General features: G+C 31.3%; 1 protein-coding gene across 3 annotated transcripts; it reads left to right on the top strand.

Moving 5' to 3' along the window:
- The first annotated feature begins 13,929 nt into the window (after window positions 1–13,929).
- On the top strand, window positions 13,930–17,025 carry LOC102613673 (ankyrin repeat-containing protein At5g02620-like). 3 transcript variants are annotated; one of them, XM_006480655.3, is made up of 4 exons: window positions 13,930–14,169; window positions 14,669–15,000; window positions 15,227–15,636; window positions 15,858–17,025. In XM_006480655.3, the coding sequence occupies exons 2-4, from the start codon at window positions 14,670–14,672 to the stop codon at window positions 16,728–16,730; spliced, it is 1,614 nt and encodes a 537-aa protein (XP_006480718.1). In that variant the 5' UTR covers window positions 13,930–14,169; window position 14,669; the 3' UTR covers window positions 16,731–17,025. The 3 variants fall into 3 exon arrangements, with proteins under 3 accessions (XP_006480718.1, XP_006480720.1, XP_052299347.1); XM_006480657.3 differs by having other exon boundaries at window positions 13,934–14,169; window positions 14,657–15,000; XM_052443387.1 differs by having other exon boundaries at window positions 13,934–14,169; window positions 14,458–15,000.
- Window positions 17,026–20,192: the final 3,167 nt, after the last annotated feature.

Raw genomic sequence — 20,192 nt, 5'->3', positions numbered from 1 at the left:
CGATCTCTCTCTCTAGCACGTCGTCACTCACCCAGTTTGTTGTCAGCTAGTCCATTGTGACCATCAGCCCGTGTGCAGTCTGCCAGCGTGTCACCACTCTTTAGGTAGTCTTCGGCGAAGCATCCACACTGTGTGCCGTCATTGTCGATTTGTGCTTTCTTCACTGTGCGTTCGCCGTGTCATGGTGGTTCTCACTCGTTAGCTTCAGCCAGTCTCGCATCCTCACAGTCATCACTCGTCAGCCGGGGCTCGTCGTTGTAGTCACCACAGACACGGTCATCTGCTGCTGTTATTTTCGAATTTCAATTTTCGTTCATAATAAAGGCATAATAGTAGAAAAATTACTTTAATTTATTTGATTTTTGTATTAATGTATTCAATTGAAATCGAATACTTGGTTAAAAAAAATTAAAATTTTTTCAGTTATGTATTTGATATCATTCTTGTTTAAGAAGCACGCATTTCAGTAGTTGATTTCATTTAGTCTGTGTTCTTTTTGGTTGCTTTATTTGACAGAGCAGAGCAAAAGGCTTTTGAAACCTCAGCTTCTTTTTTTTTTAAATCTTTTATGCCGAAAGTAGGGTAAGAATAGTATGAAAACATGTTTTGCTTTCTTCTTGGATGGCTAGCTTGGCTTGCCGTGGGAGAGTGGGAAGCTGATTTATATCATATTAATTACATCACATGGTTATATAATAAAAGTTATATTTTTTTAGGAATGTGTATTTGTGTCATATTTTGACCAGAACATTTACTTGTTTAAATAGGGACTCATAGTATACTGACCTTGATGGGAGCTGTGGATATTTCATGGTCCATGGGGATGATTGGCTATTCAAGTATTGAATGTTGCTTTAGTGGTAGTTAGATCTTTCTATTATGTCTTTTTTATTATTTAATAGTGTTTATATAATGAATAATCAACAGTTCTTTGACTAGAAAGTTGTTGGTAGCATCATGGACCCAATTTGTGAGTATATCATTTCTCCTAACTTGCAAATATTTGTTCATTAGCAGTATTTATTTGGGAATATTTTGTACCTATAACGATTTGTAATGTTTTTGGATTCTATTTACCCTTTGAGGACCTTAGAATGATTATATATGTCAAATTCTTTGTTAGATTTGTTCCTTGATTTACTAGTGTTAGATTTCTTTTGGATTCTAGTTATTCTCACGTGGCTTTGACTTTCTTTTATTATTGTACTTTCTTTCCCTTTTCTTTTGGAATAAATTTCTTCGATTAATTGGGGCCCTAAAAGAAGTTTATACTAAAACCTTTATTCTGCCAAGTTATAATTTGCTAGGACATATGGAGTGAAATATATCTTGGAAGAAATTGTAAAGTAGATAGTTTGAGATGCATGCTCAGATGTGGGGAGAGTTCTCTTGTCAATGATTAATTATACTATGTATTAGATGCACTATTGTAGCATGTCCTTTTAGGTCATATATTAGCAAGCCTCTTGTATCATAATAGCAGGACGTTACCACGTTGGTCAAATTACATGCTTGGTTTAACAGGTACTTTAATGCATTAAAAAAATATATTTGTCATTCAAGTTTATCCATGAAGCTTAGGAGTATTCATGCGCATTTATGAAGTTTACGTATTTAGTCTCTATACTTTTTTTTTTGGGTTAAATTTCAAACAGGATTTAAAAATTTCTATTATATAAATGTGCAGTAAAATTCTTCAGCAAACTCCGGATAAAGTCAAAATAAATCCTTCCTAGCTAGCATGTGCTGACTTTTATAAAACTTGCATTTTGTCTTATCTCCTATGGGGAGGAGTTGAACTCTTTTAGGTAATGCTTTATTTAATCATTGCTTGATGGTTTATTTAAATATAGCATATATGTTTTATTGTCTTATATTCTGTATCTGTATTTTGGATTTAGAATTTCTATTAATGGACTTCACCTCTCAACCATAAAATGAGAATATATTAATACTCTTGTAGCTATTTTGACAGACAAACATAAAGAATCATCACCTTGGCAAAAATAAGCTTCATCCTTTTTAAATAATCGACAGTGCATTGTGTCTAAGTGAATGATTGAGAGATCTCTATATATAATTGATCTAGTGATCTTTCTTCAATCTTTCCTTTTGGTTTCTTTATCTCAATGACCTTAAGCCTTTTTGTATTGCTTTACCTCTATAACTGAATATGTTTAGTTTTCTATTTGCTGAAGTGAAGTTTCTAAGAGGTTGATGTTGTATTTTGACTCGTGATTGTTATCATTGTGTCTTGAAGATTTGATAGAAAATTGGAAAGTATTGCAAGAGTTTGGTACTATACCTTTTTCATTTTTCGGCTTAGGGATACTTATTTAATTCATTAGTGATAGCCTAAGAATACTTGAGATAAAAAGGATTAATATCAATTCTAAGATTTTTTAGGATATTTGGTAACTACTGTCAAATGGTACTGTTTATTACTATGTTATTGCTTTTTATAATTTCTAGAAAATGTCAAGTGTTTGGTTACAGATTATTGTTTAGTTTTGAGGTTAGTAATATATACTTGTTAGTAATTGGAGTTGATGTTGAATGTTATGAATACACTGTTGATGATCTTTCGTATGTGTAGGCCGCATATGTTGTCAAGTTATTTGTAGCATTCAATAAACATGTAATGTATGAGTACATTTTTGCTTGTAAATGTCTGACACTTAATTTGTGTAGCAAACTAATTAATTCTATATGTTACACTTATAGGTGGGAAAACAATTAAGTTCAAGGTGTAGAGGCAATAAGGAGAATTTTGTTGCAAACTAAATACTTGCATTTTTTTTTTCAATCTGAATATCTACTTATGGGCATTTCAAACTATATTTGAGATACTCTAAATTTGTATGTTTCTTTTAGTACTTGTTTTAATTTGTATTTGGTATAATTGTGACATATTAATAATATTTAAATATGAAATGAAAGATTTTGTAATATAAATTAAGTTTTTTAAATTTTATGGCGCCTTTTAATTTTACCAATAAATCAATAGCAATTATCCAATTCAAATTTTTATTTTTTAAATAAATTAAACAGTGATACCATGGTAACAATAATTATACACACTAATATAATATCAACAACTACTAATACTATGGTGTCATAATATTAGTGATACTGTAGTAATAGTAATTGCTGACATTACTTACAAGTGTCACTATTTTTCTTACTCCCAATTACTGACACAATTAACGAGTGTCACTGAAAGTAATTACTGACACTATTCTAATGTCAATAAAGACCATTTTTTTAATAGTACAACCAACCATCTTGTATTGTGTTGCCACAAACTACAGCAACACACTTTGAACTTAAGCCCTCTGTCATTCAGCTTTTACCATCTTTCCATGAGTTAGAGAGAGAGGATCCATATTTGCACATTAAGGAATTTCTTGACATATGCTCTACATTTTGTTTTCAAAATTTTAATACTGAGTCAATTAGCCTTCGTATGTTCCCTTTCTCATTAAAAGACAAAGCGAAAGTTTGGTTGAATTCACTTCCTGCTGGGTCTATTACTACGTGGGATGAATTGAGTAATAAGTTCCTCACCAAGTTCTTCCATATGTCTAAAACAAATGCCCTTAGGAGAGAGATAAGTGATTTTTATCAAGGAGAGGGTGAGCAATTTTATGAGTGTTGGGAAAGATTTAATGATTTACTCATCAAGTGTCCCCACTATGGTTTTGAGAAATTGAGACTTATACAATGTTTTTATAACGGTTTAACCATGTTGAATCGTCATATGGTTGAGTCTATGAATGGTAGGAGATTTTTTAACCTACATAAAAGGGGCTGCATAGGATTTGTTTAATTCACTTTCTGACAATTCTCAACAATGGGGATTTTTCAAATCAAACCCAGAAATTACCTCTAGTTTCTAGAAAGGGGTTATATGAAGTTAAGGATGATTTTGATGTGAAATCCACTCTAGCTACTCTTTCTAAGAAAGTAGATGTCTTAGCTCTGAACCAATCAATGAATCATCATCCTAATGTAGCTAATGAGGTTTGTGCTCTTTGTTCCAACCTATCTCATACAGCACAGAATTGTCCGTCATTACTAGCCTATCAATGGGCTTATTTTGAGCAGGTACATGCCCTACAATCATATGAGAAAACCTCCAATAGTCCATATTCATCCACATATAATCTTAATTCTAGGAATCACCCTAATTTTTCTTTAAAACAAAATCATCCTTTATCAAACCAAGGAGGACAACAATTTAGCATGCCCAAACAAAAATTTGTCCCTCCTAACTAAGTATATCCTCCTACCCAACAGCCTATGTCTCAATTTATTGCACCCCAACAAAGAAAATCTTCTTTAGAGGATACACTTCAAAGTTTCATTCAGTCAACCTAACAAGCCTTTCAGTCAAACACTCAAGTTATTCTAAAGCTTAAACATCAATTGGGTCAATTAACAACTACTGTGGCTGAGAGAGAAAAAAGAAAATTTTCGAGTCAACCAATTCTTAATCCTTAAGGAGTGCATGAAGTTGGATCGAGTTCAAGCCATTACATGAAGAAGCCAAATCAATTATGACCTTGAGAAGAGGAAAATTATTTGACAACAAGGTGGAGGTTCGAACAAGAAAGACATCTGAACCTACTTCTTCAGATCTAGTTCCATCACAAGACTCATCACCTAATGATCTAGAAGAAAGTGTCCCAAATTATATTCCTAAGGCTTCTTTTCCTCAAAGATTAGGAAATATAAAGAAAGGGACTTCAACAGGTGAGATTAGAGAAATCTTCCAGCATGTAAGGACAAACATCCATTTACTTGATGCTATGAAGCAAGTTCATTCCTATGTCAAGTTTTTAAAAGATTTATGCACTAAAAAAATAAATTTGCATGTCACTAAAAAGGCATTTTTAACTGAACAAACTAGCAATTTACTTTAATGTTAAATGCCACCAAAATTTAAGGATCCTAAGTCTCCTACTATCTCATGTGTTATAGGGAACCAATTGTTTGATAAAGCATTATTGGATTTAGGAGCTAGTGTTAATCTCTTGCCTTATTCTGTTTACATGCAGCTTAGACTAGATGAATTAAAACAACTTCTATTATTTTGCAACTTGTAGATAGGTCAATGAAAAGACCTCGTGGTATTGTAGAGGATGTGTTAATACAGATTGAAAAATTTTATTATCTTGTTGATTTTATTATTATTGATACTCAGCATGTACAAGATCCTAAGAATCACACCCCAGTTATTCTAGATCGTCATTTCTTAACTACAGCTGATGCTCATATTAGTTGCAAGACTAGAAATATACAATTGTCTTTTGGTAACATGACCATGGAATTAAATATTTTTAATGTTCCCAAGCAGGCACAAGACGATGATGAAGTCGTTGAAGTAAATATGATAAAAGCATCAATTGATGACTCATTTATTTCTAACCACTATGACAATCCATTAACACCATGCACAACTGACTCTGATTTCTCTGTTGATGTTGACAGTGGTATTAAAGAAGTTAATGCTTTACTTGATTCAACTTTTATCATAGATCTAATTAAGTGGAAAGAAAAGATTGACCCACTTCCTCTTGAAGAGAAAATTGAATCATTCAACTTGGAGCTACTTCCTAAAGAAGTGCAACATATGTCACATTCTGACATGAAAAAGGTGGTAAAATATAAAGTTCTTAGATTGTTAAATTTTTATACTACTTCAAATAACTCTCAAGTAAGCTTGGAATAGAAGAGATCAAATCAGTGCGATATTGAGGAGTTTCATTACCATCATCCTTTTATTAATAAAATGCTCTTGTGCTTAGTCTATTACGTTTTTTGGTATTTTCTATATAATTGCTTTGATTTTCACCAAATTCTTATTGATCCTGGTTGATTTGCTGTTTGCATTAATTAGTTAGTTTTGTAGGATTTTATTTATTTTTCCTTTTTTATTTATATTTCTTCTAATGTTTTCTTTTTAGTTGTCATTTTATTTTAAGTTTCCCCAACCCATTAAGGTGTGATCTCTCCAACTTTTTCTTTTATTATTTATGTTTTTATGTTTTTCATCTTTTTGCATCTTTTTGCATGCATATCTTTTATTTATGAAACATTGAAGACAATGTTCTGAATACGTTTGGGGGTGGGAATAGTGTGTGCTTTGTTTGTTTAAAACAAAAAAAAACCAAAAAAATAATTTTTTTTTTTTTATGTGAAAAGCCAATGATAAGAACTTGATTGACAATGAATATGATTCTTATAAAGGGTTGAATATTATCTTAATTTATACTTGATTCTTGTGTTAATTCCTCTTAATTGAGATTCTTTAAACACAATGAGCACTAATATCAATTCTTTCATAATTTTGACTTAAAATCTAAGATTGACGCAGCCTGAGTTAAGAATTTTAGATAGAGTAAATGACTGTTTGTTTTGATTCTTATCTCTACAATACAAAATAGTATACACAAGCGCCAAAGTCAGAAATAGCTACCTATAACCCTTAAGAGTGAAGTTATCCTTGAGTAATTTGGGCCTATGTACTACTAGTGTGTAGAAGATAATCTACCATGAGAAGAATGCTACTTTAAGGAGTAGAGTGAAAGTTCCTGATTATAGTTTAAAAAAAAGAAAAAAAAGGAAAAAAAATCAAGTGCGTGTGCTGAAATGAAAAAAACAATGCACATAAAAGCCTGTGGAAAAAAAATTAGAGATTAAGATAATAAGATTAGTTTGACTTACTCTTTTTTTTGTTCGAGGTGAAGGTTGTTGATATTGAAGATTTTGGAAATGGATTTGATTGAATTGATTTCACACACACACTACAAGAATTAAAAGAGAGATAGGATTAACTGTTGAATTAAAGTTAGAACTTTGCCAATATTTGAAATTTTCTTTGAGCTATATAATTTATGCAATCTTTGAGGCTATCTTCATGTTTTGTTTAAAGTTTATTGTTCTTTTCATTTTATTTTAATTTTTTTAAAAAAATAATGTTTGTGAGTATCATCACTAAAGCTCTCACGAGACTATAACTCATCCACTAGGACTGCCTAAGGGTTTAAAGGCTTATTACATACACTAAATGCAATCGCGATTACCTGTGAAAGTGGTTTAGTTAGGATTTACTTTTTATTTTCGTTACTTTTATTTTTATTTTTTTGTTTTATGTTTTGCTCGAGAACTAGCCAAATCTAAGTTTGGGGGTATTTGATGGGCATAATTTATATACATATTTTACCCTTAATTATATAATTACTAGTTATGTTTATTTGTTATTTTTAATTAATTGAATTATTTTATTGAATAGGGAATTAATTGGAGATTATGGATAAAAAGGCATGAAAAAACTCAATTTAGGAAGGGAGATTAAACTGAGAATCAATTAAAGGATAAGGAATTAAAAGAATTAATTTATTAAGATTTAATTCAAGAAGAGAAGAGATGCATCACGTGAGAAGCAATTGCCATTATTATCAGCATGTGCATGGCATTAAAAAAATGAATCCTAATGCAATTCTAAGTGGTGGGCACGTGTAAGAGCAGAACAAATTAAAGGCCAAGCCTTTTGACTTTAGATTTGAAAAGGTGGGGCCCATTTTGAAGACTATATAAGCAAGCTTTTGGCTTTTGGACGAAGGAGGAGGGGGAGCCGCCAGACGCAAAAGGAAGCAAAAGGAGACTCGATTCGAGAGAGAAGACAGGAGCAGCAGCAGCTGTTCAATTTCCATGGCTAGTGTTATTTATTTTGTTGCTCCCAATTCAAGTATGTCTAGCTAATTTTCTTACACTGAGGTTAATGATGAAATACTATTCAATGAAATAATTATTTTTTAATTAATTCCTTATATATGTTCTTTGATGATTGTGGCTCTTATTTCACATGATTTGTTGGATGTTATTAAATTCTTTTCACTAATTTTGTCATGTATTATTGATTGTTAGGATTAATATTCGATTAAATCTATGCTTGGGTCTATAAAGTTTATATATGATTATATTTGATTCTATATCTTTTATTAAATTGTTTACATAGAGTGCTTAAAAAAACTTTGACTTTTTGTTATTCAATATGTTTACATAGGATGCTTAGATGTCATACTATTAACCAGAAAAAGAACATACATAAGATTAATTTTAATTAGGCTTAATTGTTATATCCATGAGATCACATAGATTGATTTAAAGTTGTCACTCTAAAATTGGGGATTAATTAATATTTAGATAATTACTAGTTGAATAGTGGTGGATTCGGAAACCTTGGTAATTTTTGTCTTATTGAATTCTCCTTTACTTTAATTATTTTCTTAGTTTAATTAGTTTAATTTCTCTTAAAACTTCAATTGCTCAACTAGGTTATGATTAATATTAATTTTAGATTTAAATTAGGCTTTTCAATTTATAACAATCCATGTGGATTCGAGCTCGTTACCATTATTCTATCTCTAGATTCGTGCGCTTGCGAGTATATTAAAATTTTTCACAACAGATAACCAATTAGTGCTTGATTGTTCTACTAGGTGGAATTTCATATATCTTATGGTTTCATCTACCTTGCAATATAAAATGTTTTTGTTTGATTAAAGCATATTGATGGATAATATAAGTTTTACATAGTGAGGAAGATTGGCAATTTGCCACTATTTTGAAAGAGAATTTGAAAAGTTTTTATGACGTCACTAAGTTACTTTCAAGAATTCAGTATCCAATATCGAATGTATTCTTGCAACATGTGTGTGAGATTAAATTATCTTTATAAGATTGGTTTTTATCACATTTTGATATGATTCAACACATGGCTCAATTGATGTTACTGAAAATATTGGCAAGATATGAGTGGAATTTTAGGTGTGGCCTGTATATTGAATCCAAGGTATTAAAAGGAGTTCATTTTGTATTACTTTTCTATGATTTATTGTGATGACAAAAAGTTCTATGTTGGCAAAGTGGTCACCTTTTGCTGGGAATTAATGGGAAAGTATCAATGAAGTTTCCACCAACTGTTTATTACTCTGATTATACTTGTAATAGTTTTTCTTCTACTATATCTACAGGGGATTCTTATAAGAAAGCAATCAAATGAGTGATAGGGTTTGATGATTATGTAAACAATGGAGATTGTGTGGCTATTGCAAATGAATTAAATTCATATTTGGATGAGAAAGTCATGCCATGGATGGAAGATTTTAATATTTTGAGTTGGTGGAAAACAAATACACATAGGTATCTTATATGAGCTCGAATTGCTAGATATATTTTGGTAATTCCAATTACAATTGTTGCTTCCAAATCAGCTTTTAATACAAGTGGTAGAGTTGTGAGCCCACACCATAACAATCTTCATCCAAGCACATTGGAGGCATTAATGTGCTATCGAAGTTGGCTATGAGCTTACAATGGCAGTATGAGTTTATTTTTCACTATATTTATATTATATAATTATTAATATATTCACTTATAAGTTACATTACTTATATTTTATTATTTTAGATTTGAAACCTGACGCTATCTCTCAATTCACCACATTCCTCGAGGAAGAACAAGGGAAGCAGGAGGCATGAGAGATAAATACTTTTATTAAAAATATTAATTAAGTATCCATATCCATTCCATTTATTTTATTGTTGATATAAAAATAATTTCTTTTTCTTTTTATTGTAGGATTTTGAAGGCTGACGAAGATAATTATTTTGGTGATTTGTATTTTATAATGTGACATTTGTAATGGATTAATATTAATGTAAGATATATTGTCAAACTTTACTTTTATTTAAATTTTTATTTTATTATGATTAAATTAAAATAAAAAACAACAAATGTATCAATTATTCGAGACCAGGGACCCCTTGGGGATCCCCTATTATTATTCAGGAAGGAGACGTGGATTCTCTCAAGCAATTCTGACAGCGACAAGAATGAAACATGGACATATGCAAGATATCGAGGATGGGTATAAGGAGGTCGGTCCCCTCCCCTCCCCCCCCCCCCTCCATTGACATCCTTAGAGATACGACATTGGGAAGGTGTTTGATGAGGAAATGGTGTCATCAGAGTGTTTTGAAAGTTTCTCATATCTACTGTGATATAAATTGTTGTAATTACTTGAGCTATACGAATCATAATTAGAATATGCTGTAATTTCCTTAACATATTTACTTCATCTTTGAATCAGAATATATTATTATAAGTTACTAAAATTTTCTTAGTTAAGTATTGTCCACATTATTATTATCAATAATAATAATAAAGGACCTATTTACAAATAGAACTTCTAAGCATTTTGATAAATTCTGTGAGGTATTGAAAACAGGGACCAAAATGTAAAACTTAATTGAGACAAATTTGGAAATTTTGAAAATTGTATGGTGTAAACTGATCAATTCAGAGAATGGGAACTTGATTATCACACCCCCAGGAACCAAGTTCTCATTCTCTAATTTTAAAAACATGTGGGTTCTACATGTTTTATTCTCATTCTCCCTTCTATTTTAGTAAGTAAACAACATCATCCATTTTAATTACAAATTCTGATTCTTCAATCCCACAAGTAAACACACCACAAATAAGATCCTCAATACAATTATAGAAAATTCAGCTTTGTTTTAACCTATTATTTTTCCTGTAATTTTGCTTTTATGAATAGTTTTGTTATTAAAAAATTTCAATAATTATATATTTTTGTAATTTTTTATTAGATATGTAAAATAAGTCATATTGTTTTGACCTAACTTAAATAGTATTACGCCAAACTGTTGAGGGCCCAAGCAATCAAGTTTATGAATTAGGATGAAAAATACTAAAACATAATTTTGGAAATGGACACGAAGTTTGTAATAGTTCATGCTTAACAACTTAGTAGATATAGAAATTTCTGTTTTGGACACATAACCTATACTATGTTTATTATTTGACTTTGCAACTTAAAACATGTTTGCCTAGTTAATCTATAAACTAGGTCGAGAATTCGCTTGCTATTGATATGTGATATCACAATCTTATCTCTTAGATAATTTTGCATTCTTGTGAGGATCAATAAAAACATAAACGAAAAACATGTTTGACCACACATCAAGTCATAAATCAGTTTTGATATTAATTGTAATAACTTGAGCCTAGCGACTAAGTAGATATTGTTTGCTCTGGACACACAACTAGTTACGATTTAGTTATTAGGCTATGGAATTCAGAACTCATTTATTTAGTGAGGTTTATACTACACTAGGCAGTGACTTAATAAGAACATCGAATCCACATGGTTGTTGTTGTTATTATTATTATTATTATTTGCCAATATAAAATGCAAACAAGAAATAAAACATACAAAATGTCAAAATATTTACATAATGAGTTTAATTGATTCCATTCTATAGGGCATTTGTTTAATGGTAACTATTTAATTAGGCATTGGGCTTAATTTAAATTTTACTATTAGGCTAAAAGTTATAAGCAGATATATTTTTAAAAATTCAGCTTAAATTAATGAAATAATAAATCCAACAATGGCAAATTTATAATTTCATGTTGAAGAAGAAACAACATATTTTCTAGAAATTTTAGAAAATACGAGCTACCCCGCAAGTCGCTTGGTGGCTCTGCTAACGATTTTAGGAGCTCACTTCCACCCAATATGTGGATGCATATATGTTGTCATTTCGTTATATTTTCACCGACCCTTACGAAGAGGTCTTTGAGGGGAAAAGATTATAATATCTCGCTATGCTAGAGAATAAGTTACTAGACTAGATTATACATCATGTATTCATCTAATTAAATAAACATTATTGGGTTCCAAAGCCAAAAAATTAAATCTATAACAATTCAAATATCCAAAATTAAGAATATCTACAATTATTAGACTGAGTAATTAAGTATAAATTATGTAAATGAAAATAATATTTGTGAATTTAAAATAAAAGTTGTAAATTAACATTAACTGTAATATAAAATGGAAATTATGTAAATGGAATATATAACTTGTAAATAAAAAAAAAAGGTATTATTGGTGTATTAATATAGAAGCAGTAAATTGATATATTATTAGTAAACAAAACAAAAAAATACAAATATAACATAAAACTTATAAATCAATATTAATTACATAAATACATCATAAGACTTGTAAATAGAAGGTAAAATACGTAAACTAATAAAAGAAGGGTAAATTGATATATTACTGATAAATAAAATAAAAACTTACAAATATTCTTAAAATCATCATTTGAAAAAAATATTCTTTTAATGCTTTTCAAAGCAGTTGTCAGATGATGAGATTTTGCATCCTTCAACATCCTCTACAACAATTAGGGATGACAAAAAAGTCAACTTGAATTTTGGCACAATTGACTTTACTCAAAATTTTTGGACTTTCGCCCGAATTTAAGGTTCAAAATTTAGGCTTGGACTTAAAAATAAAAGCCCAATCAAATTCGGGTCAGGGTTCGGGCCTTAACCAACCCGACCTAACCTGACTACTTAATAATAAAAAAATGTGTTTTTATTTGAACTATGTGTTTTTATTTAAATTAGACATATTTTTTTATTTTAGTTATTTATATGATTTTATGGTTGGGATATTGATTAAAGTAATCTTTATATTTAATTTAATATATTCAAGGAGGTAAATTTATATTATTTAAATATTAAAAAAATTAAAAAAAAAGTTTGGTCGGGCTTAGACAAAGCCCGAGCCCGACCAGAAGGTGAAAATTTGGGCTTTTTATCGGGCTCGAGTCCTTTATTTATGTTGTCGAGCCCAATAATAACCACCCCAAATGGTCAATAAGTATAAGTAAGGAGTTTAACACTGTACGAAATATACATAAGACTTCAAATTAGACTTAATTTTATTACTATATCATATATGTATTTAGTAATATAAGAATAAATATTTGTATATATAATTTTGTTTTGGCTTAATCCTCATCAAGATGAATAATCTCGCCAAACAAATGGTATGATAGAAAATAGAAAAAAAAATTATAATTTTCTAGAGTATAGAATTTATAGCTAAATTAATTCAATAAAACTCATTCTACTAAAGTAAATGATTTTTTTCCTACAATTATTTAGACAGCATGTAAATTATTTTAATAGTTAATAGTTTTACATTAATTTATTTATTTTATTTTTCATTTATTAGTGTTATGTATAATTTATAAAATTTACATTTATCATGATATTAATGCTGTAATTTTAAATAATACAGTATAGAATTTTCCTTATTTTACATCTGAATGAACATAATTGACTGTTGTTGCATCCTGCTTGATCAAATTTCTTATGATCAAGATCAACGTTAGCCACCCAAACACCTTCCCATTGTGGTATAATCTCTTTGTTTTTCATCTCTAGTCCTCACAGGCACAGCTAATACTTACTATAGGACCAAATTCCTATATATTTATTTTTTGAAAATTACAGTTTCTTAGAGCTTCAACAAATCACATTATTTGTTACATCGGTGTCACCATCCACGCAAGCTTCAAAATGCTGCTTCTTTCCATAACCGATAATTGCATCAGGCAACCACTAAACCGTGTCCTTTTTCTTCACAATCATTCCAAGCATCAATGGCGTTATGGCCCCAACTGATCAGATATTGGAGATATTAATTTGATGGATCTTGCAATGTTACAGCCTCTGCAAGCAACATAGACATAGCCAATGGGAATCCTCCACGCGTGTTGGTGCTGATGCAACCAGGCTAAGGCAGCAGTTCATGCAAGGTGAAAATGCCGAGGCTGTTAGTTGCAGCTCCTGCAACCTAGCCTTGTCCTAATTTGATTAGATCAAAGTGGAAAAGTCAATAATTAACCATCTTTAAAATCCTACTCTACACGTGGGAATACGAAGCTCTATCCCCTCACAACGTGTGGGGTTGTAATACAAAGAGCAGTAGCGGCACGTTTTCTTGCAAAATGTTTTTAAAAGAACTTATACAAAGCCGCTTGTTACTGCACTAGCTGACAAAACCCACCTGCAAGTTGGCATTACGTTTTTGAGTACTTTGATTTTGATTGAGCCCCACTCAATTCTCATCAACTGTTGCTCTACTTCTCTGTGAGTTGTTCACGTTTACGCGTTTCATTGGAGCCCCTGTATTTGTTTCTTTTTTTCCTTCAGTTTCTGGAACAGAACACGGGAGGCTGAGAGGCAGAGCAGCTCTTGGTTTTCAAAGCCAAGGTCAGTTGATAATTAGTATTTATTTTACTAAAGTTTGAAATTTTGGTTTCTTTTGACCTTATAAGATTTCAATTCAAGCAGACATTTGAATAAAATTTTCAACTTTGGTTCAATTTTTCAAGATTTACTGTTTTGAACATTTGTTTAGTATTTACTATTTACATTTTCTTTTTTTTTTCTTTGTTTTCTTTCGTTGATAACAATGATTGATGAAGAAATGGTGCTAATATGATGTTGATTGATTAAAGGACAAGGGGGTATTAATTTAATACTAAATTTTGCTTGCAGAACATGTAAGAGATTTGATTAGTTTATCAAAGGAATCAAACTCCCGGGTTTCCCTCGTGCATCATCTTTATCTAATATCGTTATATCAATTTACAAGTTGCCTATTTTGGTTTTGATCTTGGCATGTAATGAATAATTGAAGTTCTGATAAGATCAAAAGAATTATTAAAAAAAAAAAAAAGACCCTTGTTATTAATAGGGAATTGATTAGGATGGAGCCTCCTTCGGAGCAGCAGCAAAGCTGGAAAAAGATGAAAAAACAGTTGACAGCAAAGCGAGATGACACACCATTGCAGTCTCTGGTGAGAACAGGAAGTGTTGAATTGGTTTTGGATATGATTTCTAGTTATGGGGATATGGAGTTGAGAGAGATGTTGTCGAAAATGAACCAATCTGGTGAAACTGCACTGTATGTCGCTGCTGAGTATGGTTATGTTGATATGGTGAGGGAAATGATCAGGTATCATGATACTAGTTTGGCTGGTATCAAAGCAAGAAATGGCTACGATGCATTCCACATTGCTGCTAAGCAAGGATGCTTGGGTAAGCTTTTCAACTTCCATTTAAACATGCAATATCCAGTTTTCGCAATTTTATGTTTGATATATTTCAAGTGTTTGAATGTGGTTGATGTTATGTCATTACATCTTTAGTATGAAACTTACCTTGTTAAGTAGGGTACTAGCATCTCAGTTTGCCCCTTTTCATAATGACTAATCATTGTTGGATTCGAGCTGCTGTTCTGAATATTCTCCATGCTATGCTGTAGAGGTATTGAAGATTCTCATGGAGGCACTTCCTGAACTTTTGATGACTTTTGATTCCTCGAACACCACAGCATTACACACAGCTTCCTCACAAGGCCATGTTGAAGTAGTGAAATTTCTCTTGGAGAAAGGTAGTACCCTAGCCACCATTGCTAGAAGCAATGGGAAAACGGCTTTGCATTCTGCAGCTAGGAATGGACATCTGGAGATTGTGAAGGCCCTTTTGAGTAAAGAACCTGGCATTGTTTTGAGGAACGATAAGAAGGGTCAGACAGCTCTCCATATGGCCGTTAAAGGACAGAGTATTGAACTTGTGGACGAGCTGGTAAAGGTTGATCCTGTTATAATCAACATGGTTGATGCCAAGGGAAACTCTGCATTGCATATAGCAACCCGTAAGGGCCGGGTTCAGGTGATTAAATTCATTTCCTTTGAACACAATTGTCTTGTTTTCAACTTACCTTATCAGATTATGAACTTAAAAAGTTTTATCGTGTGTTTTCAATCTTTAATGAGAAATTTGGAATCATCATACCTTGTAATATCTTAGCTTGACTAGGATCATTAACATATGTAGAGCATCACACAAAAGAAGATCTATAAATTGAGTATTTTAACTGATATATATTGCAGATTGTTCAGAAGCTGCTGAATATCAATGGAGTTGACAAAGCAGTCATCAACAAATCCAGAGAAACTGCTCTTGACACTGCTGAGAAAACTGGGCATTCTGAAATTGGAGTCATCTTAAAAGAGCATGGTGTCCCATGTGGCAAATCCATCAAGCCCCAAGCAAACTCAGCTCGAGAACTAAAGCAGGCTGTTAGTGACATAAAGCATGAGGTTCATGACCAGCTCGAGCACACACGTGAAACACGTAAACATGTGCATGGTATAGCTAAGAGGATCAACAAAATGCATACGGAAGGGCTTAACAATGCAATCAACTCCACCACAGTTGTAGCTGTCCTCATTGCCACCGTTGCCTTTGCTGCCATCTTCAGTGTCCCAGGCCAATTTGCTGATAAACCAGATGAACTTCCTCCAAAGGTCTCCCCTGGAGAAGCGCATATTGCTCCAAAAACACCCTTTTTAATTTTCATCATCTTTGACTCCATTGCCCTCTTCATATCATTGGCTGTTGTGATAGTTCAAACCTCAGTTGTAGTTATAGAGAGAAAGGCAAAGAAGCAAATGATGGCAGTGATTAACAAGCTGATGTGGTTGGCTTGTATTATGATTTCAGTAGCATTTCTTGCACTGTCATACATTGTTGTGGGAGATGACGGGAGGGGGTGGGCTGTTGCTGTAACATTTATAGGGACCGTGATTATGGTATCAACAATAGGAACAATGTCTTATTGGGTGATTGTCAACCGAATTGAGGCTTCCAAAATCCGGAGCATCCGGAGGTCATCAATGGATAGTGGGTCCCGATCAATGTCAGCATCAGTAATGTTGGATTCAGAGTTTCTGAACAATGAAATTAAACTCTATGCAGTCTAACAAGTGCTACACCACCTCTGTTGCCCATGGTTTAGCTCTTTATACATGAACTTCCCCCTCATCTCTCTCATACTGTATATAAGTATTTAACAAAGTGACGGCATTTATGCTTCTTGCTGAAGTAACTGGCAGCTTTGCTTTACAAGGAGCTCGTGCAGCATGTGGAAGAAGCAGAGAACAGTAATCTCCCTACTAAAAGTTTAATTTTTCAGAATCAATTTAGTCAACGATTTGACTCTATTTTGTAACTTAAGGTACACAAAATTTTTAATTATAGTTCTTATATTTTGAAGCACCTGAATCTTTCTTTCTGCATTTGTTGAAGATTAAACCTGTGCTTGTGTCAACGGCAAAAGTTCTTCAAACATACCCAAAAAAGCATTGGTTTCGGCGTCCTTCAGAAACATCTAACAATGTTAATATTTTCTTCCAGACATTTCATATCATGAAGTGAGCCAATTGAGTTAAGATGATGACGTGATGGTATCAACACCACTTAATTAATGTTGTGTTTACTTACTGGAGTGGGAGTGAGGAATGTGGATTCCTCCCACTCCAGCGTTTACTTCCTCTAAATGGGAAGGGAGTGGGAATCCCACTCCGTGGGCCCCACCCATTTTTGGAGTGGGGAGTGGGAGTGGGACTCCCATTGGGGGAGGTGGGAGTGGGAATCCACTCCCACCTCTCCCTTTTTTACCCTTTTATTTTATTTTATTTAATTTAATTTAATATTTTATAATTAATAAAATAAAATAAATATTATTATATTTATTTGAATAATATTATTATATTTATTTGAATAATAATATTATATTTAACTAAATAATAATTTGCATTGATTCTAAGTTAAAATTATTTTAAAATAATATTATTATATTAATAGAGAATTAATAAATATAATATTATTATATTTATTTTAAAAATAATAGTATTATATTTATTTAATATTAATAATAATAAATAGTTTATTCTAAGAAAATATTAATTTTGTACTAAATAATATTATATTATTATTTTATATAATAATAAATTTAATATAATTATATTAAATAAAATAAAATAAGGTTTCATTTTGTATTAAAATTAATAATTTATTGTTCATAATTAAGAATATTAATAATTATAATAAATTTACAAATATAATAAAATAAATATTATTCATTAAATATATTTTTTATTAGTTTTGTAATTAAAAACTATAATTCTTTAAATAAGGATAAAATTGTAATTTGAAACTATTTACTCCCAATCCAAGACAAAGTAAACACATAAATTGGATTCTGATCTCTAATCCATACTTCCATTCCAGTGTAAGTAAACAACCTACTCCCACTCCCACTCCACACTCCCAATCCTAGGATTCCCACTCCTCAGGATTCCCAATCCAATCCAAAAAGTAAACGCTACCTAAGACTTTTACCTTCTCAAGAGGCTTAAATGTTTCATGTGAGTCGGCACGACAAGGTGCAATTTACAACTCTGCCCTATATTTACTCAAGAGGTAAATAGTTTTGGGATCATCATATATGGACACATACATGCGTGTTCTCATAAAGGTTTTCTGACTGAGGGCTTTCTTTGGATAAGTGAAGTACAATGTACCGTTTTGTTCTGATGTTTTTCTACATTTCTTTTTCAATATGTCGCTAAAAATGTTTCTTATGATTGTTTTTTTTTTGAAAAAATATTCACCATCTACTCATTTTTTACACTTTTTTTAAAAAGACACAATTTCTTTTTTTTTTTTGTTGGAATCTACCTAAAATTACATTTTATTTCACTTTTTCACTTTCGTTTGGAATCCGTTAAGAAAGCTAACGGAAACTTAAAAAAATAATAATTTTACCCTCAAAATGAAAATTATAATTTCACCTTAAAAATTACCAAAAATAATTAAATTAAATCTAATTATTTTCCCCATCGATCAATAAAGAAATTAATTTTACAACCATCAAATGCAGGTTTTTTTTTAAAATATGTATGTAATTAGAGTGCTAAATTATAATAGTAGTATTAAAAATAGCTCAATTTCACAAACAATCAATTGAATTTAAGATAAGTAGAGTTTTATTATTCATTGAGTTATAATCTCTAGTAGTTAAGATTTTTTTGTACTTCATTAACGTACCAATAATGATATTCATCATTAAATCTTATTATTTTTTACATTTTTTAGGGTGAAATTATAATTTTCGTTTTGGGGGTAAAATGGTCATTTTTTTAAGTTTCGTTTAGTTTTCTTAACGGATTTTAAATGGAAGTGGAAAAGTGAAACAAAATATAACTTTAGGTGGATTCCAATCAAAAAATAAAGAAATTATATATTTTTTTAAAAATGTGTAAAAAACATATGGACGGTGGATATTTTTCTTTTTTTTTTCCTGGTCATTCCGAATCAGAGAGACCTGAGAGTTTCAATTGACTATTCTTTCTTTTTAAGAATCAGGACAGTAGCATGGTGGACATATATAAACGGATCAACCATCGGCCGAATTTAAAGGCTACCCAAATGAATTAGACAACTCCTTGCCTCATCTCATAGGCCTGGAAAATATCTTCGGCTTATAACTTTATGTGGATGTTGGATAATATCTTTTCTTCAAAATTATTACCATTTATAAATATATTATAATTCAAAATTTATTAAGAGTCTAAACATACATATTTTATAACAGAGTGTAGAGACCTGCTGAGCATTAGCTCGAAAATCTATTCTCACTAATATTCGGGGAGAAGTATCGAAGACATGAGTTCACCACTGGACTACCAGATGATATCTTATTACACTCAATGGTTTGTGTAAATTACAACTTAATATGCACTTGTCAGCGACAGTGAGCTATTATGCTAATTTTAAAAAATTTAAGGAAAAAATAAAATTACGATAAAGAATTCAGACCTTATAATGGAAAAATAATAATAATGGATGTACAGGCTTCATTCTTGGTGCTAGATGGTCATGTTACTGAAGACACACATATGCTGATGTGCATCAGAATGAAGTGAAGGTGAGAAGTTACTTGTAGAAAATATTTTTAGCTCTAAAAAATTTTAAAAAAAAATCTTGAAGAAACATAATGTTGTTGATGCCTTGAATCTCACCTGACATTTTTCACATGCTCCACTTGCTGATATGTCCCAGCAATGCCTACATATTTCCCTTCCTACCCTAGTAGTAGGATAAGCTATACAAATCTGTCTTCAACTCCAGTAAATTCTGAAGAAAATATTATACTTTCATGTTTTTTTTCCCCTTTTTATCTTCGAAAATAAAGAGCTAGAGAGCAAATGAATTCTTTGAATCCCTTTTAACTGTACAGTAGATCATGCGTTACTCAGGGAACAGTCATGGAAAATTTCTTGAGTCATTGAATCTGTTACACAGAAACTGGTGAATTTTGCTGTGATTCATTGGGAACATAATGTTTAACGTCTTGCTCAATATCAGCAACAATATCAAAC

Source organism: Citrus sinensis, chromosome 6, assembly GCF_022201045.2.
Source record: "Citrus sinensis cultivar Valencia sweet orange chromosome 6, DVS_A1.0, whole genome shotgun sequence".
In the NCBI taxonomy this organism is placed as follows: Eukaryota; Viridiplantae; Streptophyta; class Magnoliopsida; order Sapindales; family Rutaceae; genus Citrus; species Citrus sinensis.
The sequence above is the reverse complement of the archived record's forward strand: the minus strand, read 5'-3'. Positions and strand labels throughout refer to the sequence as shown.